This window comes from Callospermophilus lateralis, chromosome 19 (genome assembly GCF_048772815.1).
Source record: "Callospermophilus lateralis isolate mCalLat2 chromosome 19, mCalLat2.hap1, whole genome shotgun sequence".
NCBI classification, from domain to species: domain Eukaryota; kingdom Metazoa; phylum Chordata; class Mammalia; order Rodentia; family Sciuridae; genus Callospermophilus; species Callospermophilus lateralis.
In genome coordinates, this window is record NC_135323.1 from 20,854,922 (window position 1) to 20,876,966 (window position 22,045).

The 22,045-nt window shown below is 50.4% G+C and overlaps 1 protein-coding gene across 1 annotated transcript; it reads left to right on the forward strand.

The window, feature by feature from the left end:
- The first annotated feature begins 1,249 nt into the window (after positions 1-1,249).
- Sez6l2 (seizure related 6 homolog like 2) lies at positions 1,250-20,895 on the forward strand. Its single transcript, XM_077105950.1, has 18 exons — positions 1,250-1,795; positions 2,738-2,869; positions 3,586-3,885; positions 4,261-4,400; positions 4,687-4,888; positions 9,929-10,114; positions 10,817-10,985; positions 11,985-12,148; positions 14,187-14,387; positions 14,836-14,974; positions 15,755-15,951; positions 16,095-16,289; positions 18,362-18,553; positions 18,669-18,860; positions 19,347-19,385; positions 19,565-19,682; positions 19,802-19,898; positions 20,395-20,895. Exons 1-18 carry the CDS (start codon positions 1,717-1,719, stop codon positions 20,422-20,424), a joined length of 2,772 nt encoding a protein of 923 aa, XP_076962065.1. The 5' UTR covers positions 1,250-1,716; the 3' UTR covers positions 20,425-20,895.
- Positions 20,896-22,045: the final 1,150 nt, after the last annotated feature.

A 22,045-nucleotide genomic window follows, 5' to 3' on the forward strand; every position in this document is an offset into this window, starting at 1 on the left:
CTTCTAGCTTCCCCGGACAGCCAGCCGTTCCTACCCCGCCTGGACCCGCAGCCCAGGACCCCGCAGCCTGTCCTTCTCCGTGGTGGCCTCTCTCTCTCCTTCCTCCCTCTTCTCTCCTTCTTGCCCTCGCTCCTCACTCGACCCGACCCGCTGGTCTTGCCTCTCTCTGGTTCCCTCTCTCCTACTCGCTCCTTCCTTGGCTCCCACTCACCCTGACGTCACTCCTTCCCGCAGCCCTCCCAGCTTAGCTACCTCCGACCCCTCCCAGTGGCAACGCGACTCAGCTCTGGGGGAGGGGTAACTCAGCTCTGGATTTGCCTCCCTGCCCCCCACAGCCCGGACCTGGCGCCACGTGGGGCACAGGGGGCACTGTGCCAACCTCCCGCAGCCCCGCAATGCGAAAAGGAGGGGCGGGGTCTGGATAGGGGCGGGGCTAACCCAGGGGGTGGAGCAAGAGCAGGGACTGACTGACTCTACCGGGGCTCGGGGACTGCAGGCAGGGAGGCCACCGCCAGTCAGTGGGTCTGCGAGTCCCTCGAGTAGTCAGCCTGTGACTCCTCCTCCCCCTTGGCCTTCACAAGAGCCAGCCCACGGCGGGAGCCCGAACGTTAGTGAAAGCGGCTTCAGCCAATGCCTGCCAAGCCGAGGGCCGGCGGACGCAGGCGGGGCCGAGAAGAGCTGTCCGCGCGCTGGTGGTGCTGAAAAGGGCGCTCCCTAATCGTGGCGAGGGAGACCAGTTGAAGCTGCCTGGCAGCTGGCCGGGGTCGTGTTGTAAGAGAAAGGGTCTCTCCTTTCCTGGTCACCCCTTAGACGTTTCACCAACATGGAAACTCGCCGTTTTCCTGCGGGAGGGGAAGGCCCATCTCATCTGAGTTTTTCTGTAAAATGCAAAGGGGAAAGTCCAATGGGGAATCGGGTCGTGGACAGAGGGCATATTGGAGGACCAAACAGGTGCGAACCAAGCTGTGCCGCTCCTTGGCGCCCTGGGAAGAGGAAATTCAGATTCCAGATGTGCTGGAATGGCGGGGGGAGGGGGCCTAATTACTGCTGGGACTGGAGAGTTTCCTTTGCCTCCCCTAGGGGCCGCGGGAGTGAGTATTACGGTCTTGGCTCCTGATCCCTCCTTCCACCATCTGCACTTCCTCCTCCTCCCTCCTCCGCAAATAAATCCCAGGCCCCTCCCTTCTCCCGTCCCCAGGATCTGACGTGGGCTCGACACCTTTCTCAGCTTCTCCCTCCCGCAGCTTCAGTGCCCGAGCTTCGGCTCTCCGGGTTCCGCAACCCCTTCCCCTCCCCGACAAACCCCGCTAGAGCCCCGTAGGGACCCTCTGCATCCTCAACCCCACCCTAGACCCCCCGGAAGCTGTATTTCCCCTCCCCACTCCCCCGCTTGCGATACAGCCAGCCCAGTGGACCCAGGCGCCCGAACAAGAGGGTAACCTTCGGCCCTCTCGGCCCCACCCCCTCCAGCCGGAGCCGCGCCCCCCTCTACCACGGATCCAGGAGCAGAGGACAGAGATTAAGCAAAAAGGGGTGGACTCCAGGCAACCTCTAGCCCAATTCTGTCCCTCCATCTCAAGGAGCAGAGAAATTGTCTTCCATTGCTGACCCCCAGCAGGAAAACAAAATTAAGGAGAAAGATAAAGGACACGGAGAAAAAGTGGCAACTAGATTATTTAGGAGAGGCACAGAGGAGAGAAATTGGGGTGAGTCGCCATGGGGACTCCCAAGGCCCAGCACCCACCGCCTCCCCAGCTGCTGTTCCTAATTCTGCTGAGCTGTCCCTGGATTCAGGGTAAGGACAAGAGGGGGTGGGGGTGGACTCCGGGAAGGTCCCCAGCAGAGTCCTCCACCTTCTTTCTCTGAACATCTTGCGTCTTCTGAGCTCGCGGGGGGAGGGGAGGGGCACAACTGATTGGGAAGGGGCAAGCCAGAGCTTTCCGGCTAGTACCTTTAGTCCCTTAACCCTCAATGTTGAGGAGGTGGTGGAATGAACAAGGGAAGCTTTTAGTAGCATCTTAGGGGTTAACCACGGGAAGGAGGGCTGGGGAAGTTGGGGGGATGTCTGCGGAGGCGGCAGAAGCATACAGGGTACCTGGGTGGGAGATGGAGGGGCTGGGAGAGACGCCAGTTGCTGCACACACAAATGTTCTTGGACATATGGACAAAAACAGATGAACAGAGAGGCATAGTGAGAGACCAGATATTCATATTCAGTCCCCTACTTCGCTCTGACCCCCAGTCAGATTCTAGGGAAAGAGGCAGCGACTGCAGAGAGAGAGAAGAGAGAGAGAGAGAGAGAGAGAGAGAGAGAGAGAGAGAGAAGACAGCTACACTGCAGAGACAGAAACCCAGAGAGAAAGCTGGGCACTGCGGAAGCAAGGGCTGCAAGGTGCCGCCAGACCCTTCACAGAGCCCCAGGGTTGGGGAGAGCGCCACTGAGAAGTAAGAAAGGCAGCCTCAAAGCCCCTGCTTGGCCCTGTAGGCGCTGTCCAGGGTTCACAAGAGCTGACATGCTCATGAAGGCCCACACAGCCCTGGCAGTGGAGAGAGGAGGTGTAGGAGTGTGAGGGGCAGCTGGCAGCTGGGAGTTTCTCCCCTGATCTTGGCTCTCAGCCCAGTCTGGGACCCTCTGAGCCCGTGCAGGCCCATCTGACAAGGAAGCTCTGGAAAAGATCTCTCTGGAGAAGGAAGGGATGTGGGGGAGTGGAGAGGCTCACACAATTTCACCTCCTAGGTCTGCCCCTGAAGGAGGAGGAGGCGCTGCCAGAGCCTGGAAGTGAGACCCCCACAGTGGCCTCTGAGGCCCTGGCTGAGCTGATCCATGGGGCCCTGCTGAGAAGGGGCCCAGAAATGGGCTATTTGCCGGGTGAGGCCTGCAAATGGGCAGAAATGACATAAAGGCAAAGTGAGAGACATTGGCTTGGGAAGATGGGAGCCAGGACCAAGAAAGAGAAGCAGACAAAGAGAGACTGCAGAGACCCCCCCAAAAGATGAGTGAAACACAGAGGCAGGCAGTTGAAGAAAAAGTCAAAACTTGGCATTGACAGAACCAGAGAAATAGAAACAGGACGACTAAGAGACAGAAAAAAGACACACAGAAAGACAGATGGAATTCAGAGAACTGAAGTTAGAGAAATGGTAGAACAGAAAGAGGAAATACAAAACTAGCAGATTCCAGTAGATCCAGGATCGTAAAATCAGAGAACATTAGTAATACTAATCAGAAATAAAGAGCTCCAGAGAGAGCAAGACACAGAAGAGAGAAAGGGGTAACCAAGAGAACCAGATTTGAATGGGGGACAGGGAGAAGCGCTAGGAGACTAAGGGGGGCGGGGCCTGGGTGGAGAGAGAAAGAAGGGTCAGCTGTGAAAACTTGGGAAGAGGTGGGGAGTTTGGGTGGGCAAGGTTAAGGGTGGGGGCTTTACTTTGTGGTGGAGTCCCTTAGGGTTCATTACGGGAACCCCTGTTTCCCTCAGCCTTGCTCCTGCCCACCCCCCAACATCCTCCCACCCCCCACAGCACCCCACCCTTCCGCCAGCCAATTTGCTGCTCCTGTGCCTGACTTCCCTTGCACTGTCCCAGGATCTGATCCAGACCCCACACTAGCCACCCCTCCAGCCGGCCAGACACTTGCAGCACCCTTTCTGCCACGGGCCACAGAGCCGGGGACAGGGCCTCTGACAACAGCTGTAACCCCTAAGGGGGTCAGGGGGGCAGGCCCCACTGCGCCGGAGCTACTGACCCCGCCCCCAGGAACTACGGCCCCACCCCCTCCCGGCCCCGCCTCCCCAGTCCCGCCCCTCGGGCCGGAGGGAGGAGAGGAGGAGACCACCACTACCATCATCACCACGACAACTGTTACCACTACAGTCACCAGCCCAGGTGAGGCCATGGAAAGGGGCTGGGGGTAATGTCCAGGAGCACGGATGTGGGAAGGAGGATGCTGGGATGGATGGGGAAAGGTCGCCTGGAGCATATGGATGAAGGGGCTCTGGGTCCAGATGGGAGAGGAGCTTCTGCTTAATAATGACAAAAGCTAATATTTATATACACTTACTATGTGCCAGGTGCCATTCTATGTCTTCTGTCTATATTACAGTTGGGTAAAGGAGCTCTCAGTACAGGTGGGAGAGAGAGCATTGAATAAAGATGGTGAGGGATGCTGGGGAGAAGACAGATGAGGACCTATGGAGTTACTTAGCTGGGAGGGCAAGAGTACAGAGCCTCTCTCAATCCCAGCCACTTATATCTCTTTAGTTCTGTGTAATAACAACATCTCCGAGGGTGAAGGGTACGTGGAGTCTCCAGATTTGGGGAGCACTGCCAGCCGCACCTTGGGGCTCCTAGACTGCACATACAGCATCCATGTCTACCCTGGCTACGGAATTGAAATCCAGGTAACTGGACCGAAGCATATTACTGTGAAACTTCCAATCCCTTTTCTCTGGGCTCAGTGGTGTGCATCGTTTTAGCTGGGAATCCAGAAAACCAGTATTCTGACTCAGATGGCCTGTTTTCTGACTCAGATGATCTCAAAAACCCTTCTAGAGTTCTACAAAATGGGCAGCATCCCTGTGGTCTGGGTGGGGTCGCTACAGACTGGGAAAGGGAAGGCAAGGGGAGAGGGCTTAGGGAGTCACTTCCCCAGGCTGACTTGCCCTGGCCTATGACTGGCTTTTCTAGGTGCAGACACTGAACCTGTCTCAGGAGGAGGAACTCCTGGTGCTGGCTGGTGGGGGGTCCCCAGGACTGGCCCCCCGACTCCTTGCTAACTCCTCCATGCTGGGAGAAGGACAGGTTCTTCGAAGCCCAACCAATCGACTGCTCCTGCACTTCCAGAGTCCACGGGTCCCAAGGGGTGGTGGCTTCAGAATCCACTATCAGGGTGAGGAGTCTGGGGATGCTGGTGGAAGGGCAGGGGCCACATTGGGTATAAGGGACATGTCTGGTGGCCTCTAAGCACAGAGTATTGAGGAGGAGGTTTCCTCTTGACTAGGACACTAGGTGGGCAGAGTCCTCAGAAAGACCCATGCACACTTATCTCACACACTCATAGATATGTGCCTAGGTGTGCACATATCCAAGTAGCAATTGATCCACTCAACTTAGGGGAAAGAATGAATGAATCAGGTATAAATCTGAATTTAAGGAACTCGGAATCTGTCTAGAGAGATAGATAAGTAATCAGAGTTATTATGATTCAATGAAATAAGGGTTATGATGAGATAGGAGAAGCAAATATCAAAAGACCTAGAGCAGATGACTAAGCTAGGACCCACCAGATGAGTTAGCAAGGGGACAGGTGAAGGAAGAAAAAGAGGGAGACAACTGTCTTTGAAAATAGATGAATGTAAAAGTACACCCCAGGATTCAGAGAGGAGAGAAAATTGATCTCTAGAGAAGATGAAGTCATTTAACATGGAAGATAGAATTGTTCTAGCTGTCTGACCTGAGACAATATACTTAAACATTCTGTGATTCATGGTCTCATCTGAAAGATAGGGATCAGAAAATTTAACACATGATATTCTTGGGAAGATCCAGTGAGTTGATACAGTACTTTATAACAGTGTCTGGTACACAGTGAGAGCTCAAAAACATCAGTCATTTCCAGGTGCAATGCCATACTCCTGTAATCCCAGGAATTTGGGAGGCTGAAGCAGGAGGACTCAAGTTCAAGGTCAGCCTCAGCAATTTAGCAAGGCCCTAAGCAATTTAGTGAGGCCCTGTCTCAAAAAATAAAAAGGGCTGGGAATGTGGCTCGGTGGTTAAATGCCCCTGTGTTCAATCTCCAGTACAAAAAAAAAAAAAATCATTCATTACTATTATAGTCAAAGCACAAAAAGTAGAAAGGGAGAAATGGGTTAAGAGACCAGGTTGGGAGTCATGTTGGGTTCAGATCATAACCTTATCAGCTCATAAGGAATTGAGACCACTTTAACCTGCAGGTGAGAGGGAAACACTAGAAACATTTTAAGCGGGGAAATGACAGTCTCATGTTTGTGATCTAGAAAGTTCCATCTGACTTCTGGGAGCAAAGACAGAGAATATATCATGTGTGAATGCATTCATGAGCATCCATCCACAGATCTCCTATACATGTGGCATCCATGCTAACCTGTGTCTACAGGGACCTTCCCACAGTGCAAGTGTATGTTCTAACATACATGCACGCACCAGGCAAAGGGCTCAGCCAGTGTCCCCATTCCAAACACTGCTGTCTTATTCAAGTTCCCTCCCTGTGCTCCTCAGGAACAGAGAGAGAACTGTCTGTTGGACCAATTCCACCATCATATCATTTCACGGTTTTACCTGGCTGCATGTACCATACACACCTTATGAGCTTTGCTGACCCCAGATATTTTGTACATCTTACAGGACACAACCCATATCCCTTCCTTATGTCCTCTTCACAGGACCTGCCCCAGGGCACTTTGTGCAAGGTAGAAGCGTCCACCACCACCAGGCCTATTTGTGGAGAGATCAGGGAGCTAGGGCACATACTTGGTGGTAGGAATTCGGTTATTGGGGAACAAGAGCACACCTGAGATGTTACAGAAATGGCTCCCCAGTGGCTCCTTTAAACATCCACTTCCCGGGAGCTTTGAAAATAGGACTCTTTAGGCTAAATGGAACATTTGGGGAAGCAGGGCTATTGCATAAATTGGCCTTCATTACCTGCCTCCATCTTCCCTGCTTTGCAATTCCTCCAGGCACCTCTGGGAATGAGGCCCTGTTTAAGTCCTTCCCTAACTGCATTAACTGGGGCCTGTAGTCCAGAGTGGCCTCATTATCAATTCCAAAAGGGTCAAAGGCTTTATCACCCTTCATCCAAGTCCATCAGACTTTCTGTGTAGCTGGGTATGGTGGTGCATGCTATAATCCCAGCAACTCAGGAGGCTGAGGCAGGAAGTTCAAGGCCAACCTCAGCAATTTAGCAAGCCCCTAAGGAACTTAGTGAGACCCTGTCTCAAAATTAAAAGAATAAAAAGGGCTGGGGATGTAGCTCAGGGGTTAAGCACCCCTGGGTTCATTTCCCAGTACCCTCCCCCATAAAAAATGTGCTAAGTACAAACCCCTTTTACCTACCATTGTTTCATTTACTCCTAAGAGCAACCCTGGGAGTTGACACTGTCAGTTCAATCTCTCAGGAAAGAAGGTTTATATGAATTTATCACCCACCTGCAAGTTCATCACAGAGTCAACAATCAGATCTCTAAACTCTTGACTCTCAATCATACATTAATTGAGGCTAAGGGAGAGGTGACTAACATTTTCTGAGTGCCAGGGGCTTTGCATGTTTCTTTTATCTAATTTTCAAGCCAATTCTCACTGTTAACAATTATTACCATTAATGAGTGAGAAACCCCCGGTGGTGAAGTCACTTGCTCAGTCATATAGCTATAAGCTGTGGAGCTGGAACTGGAACCCAGGTCAGCCAGTCTCCAAGTTGATCAGTTAGACTAGGTTTTTATGTGTCTCTATAAATAAGACTTGACTCAGGCTGGGGTGGTGGCTCAGTGGTAGAGTGCTTGCCTCGCACATGTGATGCACTGGGTTCAATACTCAGCAACACATAAAAATAACTAAAATAAAGATATTGTGTCCATGTGTAACTAAAAAAAAATAAGAAAAAAAGACTTGACTCAGTCTCATAGTAACAATAGACAATGGCTAATATGATGGTAAAATTGGAATATGAAATTGTGTATAGGCAAGAGAGAAAGTAAATGTTGGAGGCAAGAGGGGTCAGAAAGTCTTCCTGGAAGGGGTGGTACTTAAGTTAGTTTTTCTTTTTCTTTTTTTTTTTGGTAACAGAGATTGATCCCAGGGGCACTTAACCACTGAGCCACATCCCCAGCCCTTTTTATTTTTTAGTCTGAGACAGGGTCTCGCTAAGTTACTGAGGTCCTCACTAAGTTGCTGAGGCTGACTTTGAATTTGGAATCCTCCTGCCTCAGCCTCCTGAGCCACTGGGATTATAGGTATACACCACCATGCCCGACTTAAGTTACTCTTTGAAAGATAAGAGCCCAGAATGGGCTTTGTAGGTAGGGGCACAATTGTGAGCAAAAATATGGTGGTGGGACAGTAAAGAGTCACAAAGGTGTTGAATAAGACACCTGGGTCTCAAGTGCTGACACAAAAGTGCTGAGCAAGATGCAGCCATGGAAGGGGTTTGGATGTCAATCTAAAGCACATGGACTTGATTCTGTTGGTCACGGAGACCAATACAGAAGTTAACAACTATGAAAGCCACCGTGTTCTAAAAGATGGTTTTTATAACTGTCTATCTCAGTAGACTGTAGATTCCTGAAGGGCAAGGACTGGATCTTTTTCTCCTCCTTTCTGTCCCCACAGCCTGGCCAAGAAAGAGCTTATTGAATTTTGAAATATGGAGGGGTAGGTCTCTTACAGAATCACTGAGGGCTGGAGGGTCAAGAAAGGCAAGAGCTCAGGCAGGCAAACTGGCATCTCCCAAGCCCTCTGCTCACCAGAGACTGCCCCTCCAGCGCTGGCTCACTTCCTCCAGGAAGCCCTCCTTGATGATCTCTGCTAAGTTTCTGTCAGGATCAGATTCAGAATCATTGACTAAAACTGACTTTCTATTAAATTCTATTTTATTCTTGCTTCTGTAAGAATTTCAAGTGACTTTCAAAAAGAGTGCAAGCAATACAATTATATAGAATAAGTAAAGGGAAAACAGCATCAGAGAATGATTATTAGAGTTAAAAAAAAATAGGCCAGGCATGGTGGCACATGCCTGTAATCAAAGTGACTGCAGAGACTGAGACAAGAGGATGGCAAGTTCAAGGCCAACTTAAACAACTTAGCAAGACCCTGTCTCAAAATTAAAAGTTCAAAGGATTGGGCCAGGTGCTAGCACATTTCTATTATCCCAGCAGCTGAGGAGGCCGTGACTAGAGGATCACCAAGTTTGAGGCCAGCCTTAGCAACTTAGCAAGTTCCTGTCTCAAAAGGAAAATCATTTTTAAAAGGGCTGGGAATGTAGAGTACCCCTTGGTTCAATCTCCAGTACCAGGAAAAAAGAAAACAGAACAACAATGTGAGTTGACAAGTCAGTGTTGCTAAGGACAAGCCTTAATCTTGTTCCAAGCTTTCTGGTAGCTAGTGCAAAAAGGGAAGTTAGGCAGTTCTTACTACAAGAAAGGAAAACCAGATTTTCAAAGAAAGCAAAGCCTTCCATAGCACTTCATTTTCATTAGAGAATGTATTCAGGGAACACTGAGTTAAAGATCTTTAATGACCAAATAGTCAAGATTCTTAAAGAAATTTCATGTCACTTAGTAACTTGGAGCCTCAATTTCCACATCTGGAAAATGGGTAACACAGTTTCTCTGTCTACCTCAAAGGTACTGCATGTAGTTACTTGGGAAGCTAAACAAGCTCTGCAAATATTGTTTGTTATTCTTAGAGCTGGACGGAGTTTGGAATAGTCAATTGATATACCTGAGGCCACATAGCCAGTGGGTCCAGAATAACATCTTTGTTTTTTTAATCTTTTATTTTTTACTCCAATTTGTTATATATGACAGCAGAATGCACTACAGTTCATATTACACATATAGAGAACAATTTTTCATATCTCTGGTTGTATACAAAGTATATTCACACCATTCATGTCTTCATACAGTACTTAGGGTAATGATGTCCATCTCCAGAGTAACATCTTTGAGCCTCAGTTACCTCATCTATAAAATGGAGGCCAAAATGGGCAAAATACAAAGACCAGAGGAGATAAGAGCTGTTGAAATGGCTTCTTCATGAGACAGGGAACCTGTGTAAGGAGCTCATATTCTTCAGTGTGGACCCCTGACTGTGTCTCCTGGGAAAGTGCTGGGGGACTGCTGTAGAGGGTGACATGAACAATGGATCCTCCTTCTCCCTGTTCTTCCTGGTTCAGCCTACCTCCTGAGCTGTGGCTTCCCTCCCCGGCCGGCCCATGGGGATGTCAGTGTGACAGATCTACACCCTGGTGGCACTGCCACCTTCCACTGTGATTCCGGCTACCAGCTACAGGGTGAGGAGACTCTCATCTGCCTCAATGGCACCAGGCCAGCCTGGAATGGAGAGCCCCCTAGCTGCATGGGTGAGTCTCTGCCATAATAGTTGGGGGCTTCTTTTCTGGGAACCTTATTGGGAGAGTCTGTTTGTAGAAGTCTCTGTCTTTAGGAAAAACTCATCCTGAAGGGGTTTCTTTTCTGAAGAGTCCCTCTCCTTTGGTGTCCCTCGGGAGTTCTTCCCACTGAGGATTCTATCCTTAGAGAACCTCCATTCTTGGGTATTCTCCCTCTTGGGATGGCTCTTCTTTCTTTGGAGAGCCCTCATCCTGGAGGAAACCATTCTTGGGGTCCATCTCTGGTGGTTCTCTCTCCTGGAGAGTCTTCCTCCTGTGATCTCCCATCCTGTGGAGTCCTTATTCTGGGAATTCCCATCTTGAACGTCTCTCATCTGAGAGTTTCAATTTGGGGGATTCCCATAACTCACAATCACAGGGTGTCCCTGTTCAGGGAATCTTCATTTTAGCAGACTCTTCGTTCTGGAGGTCGTCCAACCAAGGAGAATCCATCCATGGGGGGAGGGGTTCTATTTCAGGCCTGGTTCCCCTCCTCAGTGATGCCCTGGAGAAGGTCCCGCCCCTGGAGTGCATTCATGGGGCAGAGACCATCCCTGGCCCAACCCAAAGATGTAGATGCAAAAGCTCTGAAGATGCCCTGAGAAAGGCTGAGGCCCCAAGGAGAAGGACAGGTCACCTTCAGCTGGTCTTAACCTGCCCCTCCTCTGCCCATAGCATCCTGTGGTGGCACCATCCACAATGCTACACTGGGCCGCATCGTGTCTCCTGAGCCTGGGGGAGCCGCAGGGCCTAACCTCACCTGCCGTTGGGTCATTGAAGCAGCTGAGGGACGCCGGCTGCACTTGCACTTTGAGAGGGTCTCGCTGGATGAGGACAATGACCGGTGAGGGTCTGGGCCTTGAGTCAGAGGTCCCTACCTGGGGGAAGTAGGGAGGCTACGGTGGGGAGTCAGATCTGAGCTGGATCCATGTTGAAATATGTATGAAACAGAGTTTAATCCTAACCATTTCTTAGGGAATGTAGCTGGGCAACCTTGGATGAATCAGCTAACTTCTGTAACTCAATTTTTTATCTGTAGAATAGAGATGGTATCACTCTACAGGCATAATTAATAAATTAATTAAGACATGCAAAGTAGCTGGTAACCGTGGCACATACCTGTAATCCCAGTAGCTTGGGAGGCTGAGGCAGGAGGATCACAAGTTCAAAGCCAGCCTCAGCAATTTAGTGAGGTCCTAAACAACTCAGCAAGACTCTGTCTCTAAATAAAAAATAAAAAGGGCTGAGGATGAGGCTCGGTGGTTCAGCGCCGGTGGGTTCAATCCCTTGTGCCAAAATATATATATATATATATATATATATATATATATATATATATATATATATATATATATATATGTATATGTATATATATATAGTGGGGGGGGGGCTGGGGATTTATCTCAGTGGTTAAGCACCCCTGTGTTCAATCCCCAGAGAGAGAGAGAGACAGAGAGACACTCAGACAGACAGTCAGAACTTGGGATGGTGGTGCCTACGACACAATAAGCACTATAATATGAAGGTGTTTGCTCTCATAGTCTTCATTATCATTCTTTATCTAGTATCCTAATATCCCAGCTCTGCCACCACTTGCTCTGTGCTCTTGGGCAGGTTACTTAATTTGTATGACTCCATATCCTCGTCTATAAAATGAGGGGTAATAATGGTATCTGACTCAAGGGTTCTTATGAAAATTAAACAAGATAAAATGCATAAGGGCTTAGAAGAATGCATGGCATATGGTTAATGTTTGATAATGGTGGCTGTAAAGATAAGCTTGGAGAGCAGATAAGAGGTGGGGTAGCTGCTGAAGTTCCTGGCCACCTTTTGTTCATCCCAGGCTGATGGTGCGCTCTGGGGGCAGTCCCCTATCTCCTGTGATCTATGACTCTGACATGGATGATGTCCCAGAACGTGGTCTCATCAGTGACGCCCAGTCCCTCTATGTGGAGCTGCTCTCAGAGACGCCTGCTAATCCCCTGCTGCTCAGCCTCCGATTTGAAGGTAATAGTCCCGCTTCCCCACTGGACTCTAACTTCCGCACCTTCTCTTTCTGGCATAAGCGCATACTCCCTCCCTGCTCATCTCAGTGGTTAGATCCATGAAAACTGACTCATCTTTCCACCCCAAAACTACAAGGATCCCTTCATAAGAATCCCTTCTCACTGGGCACGGTGGCACACACCTGTAATCCCAGCAGCTCAAGAGGCTGAGGTAGGAGGATCATGAGTTCAAAGCCAGCCTCAGTGAGACCCTATCTCTAAATAAAATATAAAACAGAGATGTGGCTCAGTGGTTGAGTGCCCCTGAGTTCAATCTCCATTACCCCTACCCCCAAAAAAGGATCCCTTCTCATTCCCTGAGGTAGCCTTTTCTGATTAAGCTTCATATATGGCTGGATCCAGTTACACAGCCAAGGAACCAGTTATCTCAGTCTCTCAGTTCTTTGCTATTTTGCATTGGCTTCATTCTCAGGCAGGCTTTCCCTGTGATGGACCTAGCTGCAGACTTTCATACTGCCTACCTAGTAACTCCATCAGAGAAAGTGGAAGCTCATATCTTTCCTGAGAGCTTCAGTAACAATGCCAGAAAAGGCTCTCATTGACCTGGTTAAGGTCCTGTGCCTTTGCCTGAGCCAATCACTGTGGCTAAGGGCAGATGGTGTTATGATTGACAGATTAGCCTCATGTGGCCATTTCTGGTTGGCTCCAACTGAACTGCTTGGGCTGGAAGGCATGTTTTTCAAAATGAAAATAAAGGTGACTTTAAGAGAAAAAGGAGGAAAGGGGTGCTGGACAGGTAGAAACAAGGTCAGTGGCTGGCCATGGGAGAAGAGGCATTTAATCTTAGCCTTAAAGGATGGAAGGTAATTTAGAAGAAGCTGGAGGAAAAAGCAGCTCAGGTGAATGGAATAGTGGGGGCAAAGGGGAGGAGGTAGAGAAGTGCTTGGTATGTTTGGGAAACAGGATTTCGAGGTGGCTGCAGCAGAAGATTTCTCTGAACAGTATCAGGAGAGAGATAAGGAGAAATGCTCAGAGATGTGGGGGACTAGTTTCTAGTATGAATCATGAGAGAAATGAAATTGGCACTGGCCCTGATGGATCGGTAAGATTTGGACATGATTCCTTATCAGTTCAAGTAACATTGAAATAAAACAGTGAATCTGCAGGAAAAAAAAAAAATACAGGATAGATTGTGAAAGTACTGAAGTGCAAAGATCTCTGTCTTTTGGTGACAGTCTCCAGCTGTGAGGTCTGCCTCCACAGATGTGAACCATTGCTGCTCCATGAGAGTCAGATCCCCCATCTGTATCATAAGGCTCTGACGTCATACCTCACAGGTAGTTTTGCAGCTAAGATGTCAGATGGACAGAAACAAGAATGTCCTACAAATATTCCTTTTTGCTGACTTAGTCCAAAGTAAAAACTGAGCAGCTTTTGCCTTAGCTGCAATTTTGGATTCTAGCAACAGCATGGATGATCAGAATCCAACTGTTATTTTTGAGAAGAGAACACACCTACGCAAGCCTGTTCCCCACCCCCACCCCCTTGCAGTTCCAAGAGCCACGTGTCTGTGGCTGGGAACCAAACCATCTGGGTTGGAGACTTGGTGCTGCCATTACCTGCTGAGTGAGTGACCTTGGGCATGTGGCTGTGTGGCTGTGGACCTCCACATCTGTAGAATTGTGGCTGGGATTTGACTAGTCTAGAGGTTTCCTTCCAAAGGCCATTGAGGTAATATTAATGTGTGAGTGAAGAATGTTCTGGGTTTTGACATTGGGGACTGAAAGCTAAGCCCAAGAGCAGTTCATTTTTAAAAAAAACCACTGAGTAGCCAAACACCTGAATTCAGTCCCAGTTCCCAGATCGAGGTCTGAGACCTATCCTAATGCTTAAATTTCTTTTCTTTTCCTTTCCTTTCCTTGTGGTGCTGGGGACAGCACCCAGGTCCTCACACATGCTAGGCAAATGCTCTACCCCTAAGCCACATCTCCGGCCCACTCACTCTTAATGATTGATTTTTGTGATGAACTCCTCCCTAGCCTTTGAAGAGGATCGCTGCTTCGCCCCTTTCCTGGCACATGGCAATGTTACTACCACAGACCCTGAGTACCGCCCAGGGGCACTGGCCACCTTCTCATGCCTCCCAGGATATGCTCTGGAGCCCCCAGGCCCACCCAATGCCATCGAATGTGTGGACCCCACAGAACCTCACTGGAATGACACAGAGCCAGCCTGCAAGGGTGAGCCCTCCACACCCCACAAGGTCCTTCAGACTACCCCCTGAACCAGGGTCCCCAGGAAGTCCATTTGGGAAGGAGACCTGCATATTCAAACCTAGTAAAGCCAAGCCCTGAGGCAATTCCTGTCCTCTCAGAGGCTGTCTTCCAGGCTGAATAATTGTCAGGCTTGTGACTAAATTCAGAGCTCATAAACCCAGATGTCTTCAGCAGCTGGAACCAGAGTTGGACTGAGTTATGGATTGGGTGTGTAAGTTTGTGAGTGTGCAGGGTTAAGAGCAAGGCTGAAGATTGGGTGCAAGATCTAGATGTGGCGAGAAACAGGTGGGTCATCGATACTGGGAAACTTGAGTGATCTGGTGGTGCACACTCCTGGGAGCGGTGAGGACCTTTGCAAATGGAGACTGTGTGCCCTTGTGGGTCCTAAACCTCACACCTCTTCTGCCCTAAGCCATGTGTGGAGGGGAGCTGTCAGAGCCAGCTGGTGTGGTCCTCTCTCCCGACTGGCCCCAGAGCTACAGCCCCGGCCAAGACTGCGTGTGGGGCATGCACGTCCAGGAAGAGAAGCGCATCTTGCTCCAAGTTGAGATGTATGTTTGGGTCCTGGAGAGGGTATGATGGGGGTGGGTTCCCTAAGCGCGGCACTAGCATCCTGAGCCTGGCTGGCTCTTCCATGTCAACATGGATTATGGTCCTGTGAAAGAGACCACTAAGGGTTCAGGATGGGATGGGAAACCTAGGGCCAAATCACTTATTAGCCAGGTGACCTTGGACAACTAGAGGGGTAATGTAGCCCTCCTCAAGGGCTCTGCCTGGTGTCTGTCACTCTGGAGTTGTCTGAGGCTGCCCTGGAGCTATTTCCAGAGACCCAGGGCCAAACTGTTGGATCATCACTGCCACCCAAGGTGGGTGTGGGTGCGGGGAGAATCCAGTGAGCTGATTTGGTATGAGGTGGTCTTGTGAATGGACAGAACCAGAAGTGGGTGTGGCCCCCGAAGCAGGTACTTAGGCCCACCAAGCGGATTGAGGAGTAGCAAAGAGTGTGGTCTATGATTCATCATAGCTGTAGCTGGGCGTCCCACGGTGATGGAGGAGGGACTGGAGAGTGGGTGGAACTAGTAATGAGCAAGGCTGGGGATTTGGAAGAGGGAAATGGGAGAAGCCATAGAACAGGTGGGACCTAGAGCGACTAGCATAGAAGAAATTCAAGATTGCTCAAAACTAAGTCTGTGCCAGACCTGGGAGAGGGGAATATGCAGCAGGGCTGGAAAGTAGGCGGATTACCAATGAACAAAGTTAGGGATTGGGCAGAACCAGATGGGAGGGACCAGTCGTTGCTCCATCTTATATTCTGATCCCATTCCCTGCAGCTTGAATGTGCGTGAAGGGGACATGTTGACACTTTTCGATGGGGATGGTCCCAGTGCCCGTGTCCTGGCTCAGTTGCGGGGACCTCAACCACGTCGTCGCCTCCTCTCCTCTGGGCCCGACCTCACACTCCAATTCCAGGCACCTCCTGGGCCCCCAAATCCGGGCCTGGGCCAGGGCTTTGTATTACACTTCAAAGGTACACAGGGATAGGGACCCCGAGATGGGTAGAGTTCCGGGAGGTCAGAAGTCCCAAGTGAGGGCACTGGACTCAAGCCACCCAGGCTGGAAAGGGCACCCTGAATCAAAGGGCAGCCCCCAAACTCAATCTCTCCCCTGCAGAGGTCCCGAGGAACGACACTTGCCCTGAGCTGCCGCCTCCCGAGTGGGGCTGGAGGACAGCATCCCACGGGGACCTGATTCGAGGCACGGTGCTCACTTACCAGTGTGAGCCTGGCTACGAGCTGCTGGGCTCTGACATTCTCACCTGTCAGTGGGACCTGTCCTGGAGCGCTGCTCCACCTGCCTGCCAAAAGAGTGAGCTAGACCCTGCCCTGTCCTCTGTGGGCCCCATCCCAACCTCTGGGTTTCTCCCCTTGGCTTGGACCCTGCTCCCTCCCTTTCCTTTTTTGGGGTCTCTGTACTGCCTGGGTTCCACCCTTGGCTCCTGCCTGAATCTTCTTCAGGCCCCACCCCTGTTCAGGTCCAACGCCTCCATTCAGGACCCCTCTGGTTCCTGCTTTTATTTTCTCTGGGCTGCATCTCTCTGTTTCACAGACAGGGACTCTGCCGGGGTTTCCTGTCGACTTTATTGCTTCACGGCCCCACCCACTTCCTCTCTTGATCCCACCTCTGCCGAGTCTGAGTCCCACCCCTCCCAGGTTCTGCCTGGGCTATCCACCCTATCCCCTCTTGGTTCTGTTCTAAGGTGGCCACAGGCTCTCAGTTCCAAACAGATGACATTGTGGGAAGTCCCATTGCTAAGACCAAGGCTTGTCCAAGTACCTGGTTTACTTCAGTGCAGTCACTGAGGCCCTCTGCTGGGTCAGGATTATGGGATTCTGGTCCCTCCCTACCCTGGCCACGCTCTCAGCCTGGGAGGGGGACAGATACCTAAACAACTGAGGACATTATAAAGTAGTAGCCAGAGGGTGGCTCGGTCAAGTACTTACCATCTCTGAGCCTTGGCTTCCTCATGGGTGAGGTGGGAGTGGGGTTGGGAAGAGCATGTGGAGGTCAGGTTTTCACCCGGGGCTGTGGGGTAAACTGTGAGTGAGTAGTAGTGGCTTTAAGGATAAGGCAGCTTTGTGGGAAGAGTGGTGGGTTAATTCTCCCAGGGATGGTGCCAATTTCAGAGGAGGTGACATTTAAAGAAGCTGGGAGTGTGCATCTTTTAGAAGAGCAGAAAGGGGTGGCTTTTTTTTTTTTTCCTTTTTTAAAATTTCAGACAGGGCCTTGCTAAGTTGCTGAGGCTTGCTTTGAACTTGCCATCCTCCTGCCTCAGTCTCCCCAGCTACTGAGATTGCAGGTTTGGGCCACAGTGCCCAGTAAAGGGTAGCATCTTCTCACTTTTTCCAAATTTTGGGAAGCCTGCTACAAAGATGTAGGATTGTTGGTCTTCCACACGGCCCCTGGGATGGTGGATATGGTGAGATCAGTGGACTGGACACAAGGAAAACTGTCTAGTTGATGTGGCACCCCAGATCTGGAAATCTGGGCATACAGGCTGAGGTGGGCTGGCCCAGCTGACTCAGGAGAGCCTCAAGCTGAGACCCACATCTCTGTATCTCTGTCCAGTGTTTCATGGCTGTGTCTCTGAGCAGATTCCAGCTCAGATGATTCTGGCTAGAGTGTTAAGTTCTGGACCCCAAGAGAAAGGACAGTGACATTGACTTGTTTAGATTAACTGGGTTAAATATTATGTTTGTAAAATACTTATTGGGGTGCCTGGCACGAGTTTTTATGTATAATAAATGACTATGGTTATGATCTTACACAATGGGGTTGTAAACTCAAATGCAAGCAGTATAAGTGAGCAAAGCCACTGGGCATAATGAGAATGTGGGGAGCCAGGTGTGGTGGTACAAGCCTGTAATCCAAGCAACTCAGGAGGATCACAAGTTCAAGGCCAGCCTCAGCAACTTAGCAAGGCCCTAAGCAATTTAGTGAGATACTGTCTCAGAATCGCAGAATAAAAAATAAAGAAGACTTGGGGGTGTAGCTCAGTAGTAGAGCCCCTCAATTTAACCCCCAGTACCATAAAAGAAAAAAAAAAAAAGAAACTGAGAGATAGGCTGCTGTCCTGCCTGGTGATCTGCCACGCTGGGTTGACAGTGCTGGGATTTAGCTGGCATGTTCTGGTGTTGTGATTAAATATTTTGAATTTTACCCCAGGATTGGGTTGCCCAATCACCCTGTTTTCCAAAAAAGCCCAAAACATATGGAATTAAATTTTTCTAATTCACGCCCTCTTCCTTCTGAGGAATTCACAGGAGGTGGGAGGGGGTTGTTTAGCGGAGATGGCCTGACGTGCAGGCCTCTCCCAGCCCTAAGTTCCAGGTAGATCTTTTAAGGTTCTCATTCCCCGGATCTTGCTCTTCTGCCACCAGTCATGACTTGTGCTGACCCTGGTGAGATCACCAACGGGCACCGGACGGCCTCAGACGCTGGCTTCCCTGTTGGCTCCCATGTCCAGTACCGCTGTCTGCCAGGGTACAGCCTGGAGGGGGCAGCCGTGCTTACCTGCTATAGCCGAGACACAGGCACACCCAAGTGGAGCGACCGGGTCCCCAAGTGTGCCTGTGAGTCTGGGCAACCTCCAGGAAGGGGGCTGGGTAACTTTGGCATCAGCCTGCAGGCCCTTGCTGGGCCTGCGCAGTAACACCAGTGGCATATTGACTGGCCTGCTCCCTGCAGTGAAGTACGAGCCGTGCCTGAACCCTGGCGTTCCAGAGAATGGCTACCAGACCTTGTACAAGCATCACTACCAGGCTGGCGAGTCTCTGCGCTTCTTCTGCTATGAAGGCTTTGAGCTCATCGGCGAGGTCACCATCACCTGTGTGCCGGGCCACCCCTCACAGTGGACCAGCCAGCCCCCGCTCTGCAAAGGTGCCTGGGCAGACAGAGCAGGAGGGGCACGTCAGTGTCCAGGGACTGACAGGGCTGGGAAAGTTGGATAGAAAATTCAAGACCAATGGGTGACCCCACTGAGCTCCCTCTTCTCTTCCTGTGGGCTCATCCTCACAGGTGTGTCCAGAAGTCCTGAGGAAATCTAAGGTCACAGAATTATCTTAAGGGATGTAGTAGAGGGGGCCTTGGTTTGGAAGTCCTTTGCCCACTCTAGATAGGTCTTAGTGTCCCCATCGCTGATGAATTCTAAAGACCTGGTTGGCTCAGAATGTTCAGGAACCTTGAACCTTAGGGGTCTGGAGAAGGAAGACGGCCCTGCCAGGATCAGTCCTCTCTCCCCCACCAAGGGAGCAAAGGGCAGAGAACCAGGCTGTCCAGCCCAGCCCCACTGGGCTCTGACCCTTTACCCAGCCTCCTTCCCTCCCTGGCTCAGACCCCGTCCCCCTCCCCCTCCTCTCCCTGCAGTGGCCTATGAGGAGCTCCTGGACAACCGAAAACTGGAAGGTCAGTGAGGGCAAGGTGGAGGCCCAGGCCTGGCCAGGTCGGGAGGGCAAGGCAGAGGCCGGGGGTAGAAGGCCAGGCCCCGGAGGGGTGAGGCCCAGGGTTCAGGGCCCAGGGCAGGAGGCTGGGAGAGCCCAGGACTGGGCCCAGCATCTGCTCACTGGCCTCTCCTCCTCCCCCAGTGACCCAGACTACAGATCCATCACGGCAGCTGGAGGGTGGGAACCTCGCCTTGGCCATCCTGCTACCCCTCGGCTTGGTCATTGTCCTTGGCAGTGGCGTTTACATATACTACACCAAGTAAGTATCCTACCCAAGGAACTGCCCTCTGGGGCAAATGTCATGCATGCAAGCCCAGGTGAGAGGAGCTTAAGGTCTCACCTGCTGATAAAACCCTCTCTGTTCCCTCCCTTTTCTAGGCTCCAGGGAAAATCCCTGTTTGGTTTCTCAGGCTCCCACTCCTACAGCCCCATCACGGTGGAGTCAGACTTCAGCAACCCGCTGTATGAAGCTGGGGTGAGCCCCTCCGCTTCCCCTGCAGTGCCACATCTCTCAGCTCCCCCTAGGACTCTAAAATCTCTATGATCTCTTTTTTGGGAACTTTAAACTCAGCTGCCTACAAAAGGCCATGCCAATGAGCAAAGCAAGCTGTGTGTGAACAATAGGGAGTGGTGGGGACTGTGGCCAACTGGAGAAATGGTGGCCATCCAAAGGCTACAGCTATAACCCATAGTGGACACTTAGGCCCAGTTGCCAAATCCTCCAACTGTTCAAGACAACTCAGAAATTCAGATTTTTATGTTTTTTTTTTAAGACACGAAAGGATGAACCAAACAAATCCATTGTCCAGATTCAGCCTCATTCTCACCTTTGTGACCCCTAAGCCCCCTGTGATCAATGTTACTTTAAAAACTAAGGGTCTTTCGCCCTCCCTGTCCATGCCTCCTCTCATTTTTCCACCCCTTCCACTTCCTTGTCACCTCAACAACTGATCTGATCTCTCTGTCTTCAGGATACACGGGAGTATGAAGTTTCCATCTGAATGCCAAGACTAAGGCTGCAGGACCCAGGACACCCGTTCCCTCCTCATTCAGGGCAGTGGGGAGCACAGGACCTGGTCTCTGGCTCCTGGCTTCCCTCCTCCCTGTTGTGTAAATAATCTCCCTGTCCCACAAGGGGGTTTTGATGGCCCTGGAGACCCTACAGTAAATAAACCAGCATCCTGCCGCCCAAAGGCTCCTTTTCTCAGTTGCCAAACAAGGGGCCTGCCCCCTGCCCTCCTGGCTTTTGGACCCTGGGAGGGGAACTCAGTGCCCTTGCAACTCTTGGGACCCCCTCCCACCCAGGGCACCCCTGAAGGACTGCCCCAACTGCTCTACCGTTCCCTTGGCCTTGTAGACTTCTCTCCTCCCAGATGCCTAACTCCTGGGCCTTGGAGAGTGAGAAGAGGAAGGATGAGGGGGACAGCTGGGCCAAAGCCCCTCCCTGTTCCTGCTGTGTCCCGAACCCACAATTTCTCCACCTTTGCTTCTGGATTTTTGTTTTTGAGCAATAAATGGAAAATCATCACTTGTAACTGGGCTGGTCAGGGGTATGGGAAGGTGGGCCACAAAATATTAGAGATGGTGATGGCGATCTTTCTGGACAGAGGCTTGGGGAAGGGGAAATATTTGAAAAACAGACAGAAATCAAAACTTGGCAGGTCAATGTCACAGGCACTGGCCTGGCCTCAAAAAGTCCTGACTTTTGGCTCAGCCTCTGGAAGACTGGCTGGGACTTCTAGACTCTCCAGCAGGCCTTGAGGTTACTGGACAGGTGACAGTAGCTACCCCTTTCTGCTCACTGTAAGGCAGGAGGCAGACAACTCTGTTTGCTTCATGACCGATTTATCTAAACTTCAGTGCCCTTGAGAGTTCACGTAAACCATTACCTCTGCATTTGCAGAATTCCTGCTGTGACGTGCTTACTTAGCCTGAGTTTATGGTTATTCTTTTCTTCTATAATATCCAATCTACTTTTGAACATTCTGAGCAATTCACAGCATTTTTGTTTTTTGTTTCTATGCTGGCAAACAAACTCAAGGGCTCTACTATGCAAAGCATGCGCTCTACCACTGGGCTATACCCCCAACCCAATTTTATTTATTGTAGTAAGGGAGGCTGAACCCAGGGGCACTATTCCACTGAGATATATCCTAAAGTCTTTTTGTGGAGGATGGCCTCAAACTTGTGATCTTCTTGCCTTGGCCTTCTGAGTGGCTAGGAATGTTTTTTTTTTTTTGGTACCGGGGATTGAACCCAGGGGTGCTTTACCACTGAGCGACATTCCCAAGCTCTTTTAATTTTTTATTATAAGACAGGGTTCTCACTAAATTACTCATAGCCTCAGTAAATTCCTGGGGTTGGCCTCAAGCCTGTGATCCTCCTGCCTCAGACTCCTAATTTGCTGGGATTACAGGTGTGCACCATCATACCCAGTGGGAGTTGCTAAGATTACAGAAATGTGCCAACATGCCCAGCTCCCCAGCCCAATGTATAGCCTATTTGTCTAAAGGGCCTTTCTCCAAATTAACTGACTTTTACTAATTAAATTTATATATCTCAGTGCAACTGAACATTTTCAGGACACTTAAAAGGATGCTAAAATATTCAAAGGGAGGTGAA

Bases quoted from the DNA above. Each gene is read 5' to 3' on its own strand.
- Sez6l2 (XM_077105950.1), top strand. From the start codon at position 1,717: ATGGGGACTCCCAAGGCCCAGCACCCACCGCCTCCCCAGCTGCTGTTC. The intron at 10,115-10,816 runs GTGAGTCTCTGC...CTCTGCCCATAG, and splicing joins AGAGCCCCCTAGCTGCATGG to CATCCTGTGGTGGCACCATC. The intron at 12,149-14,186 runs GTAATAGTCCCG...ACTCCTCCCTAG, and splicing joins GCTCAGCCTCCGATTTGAAG to CCTTTGAAGAGGATCGCTGC.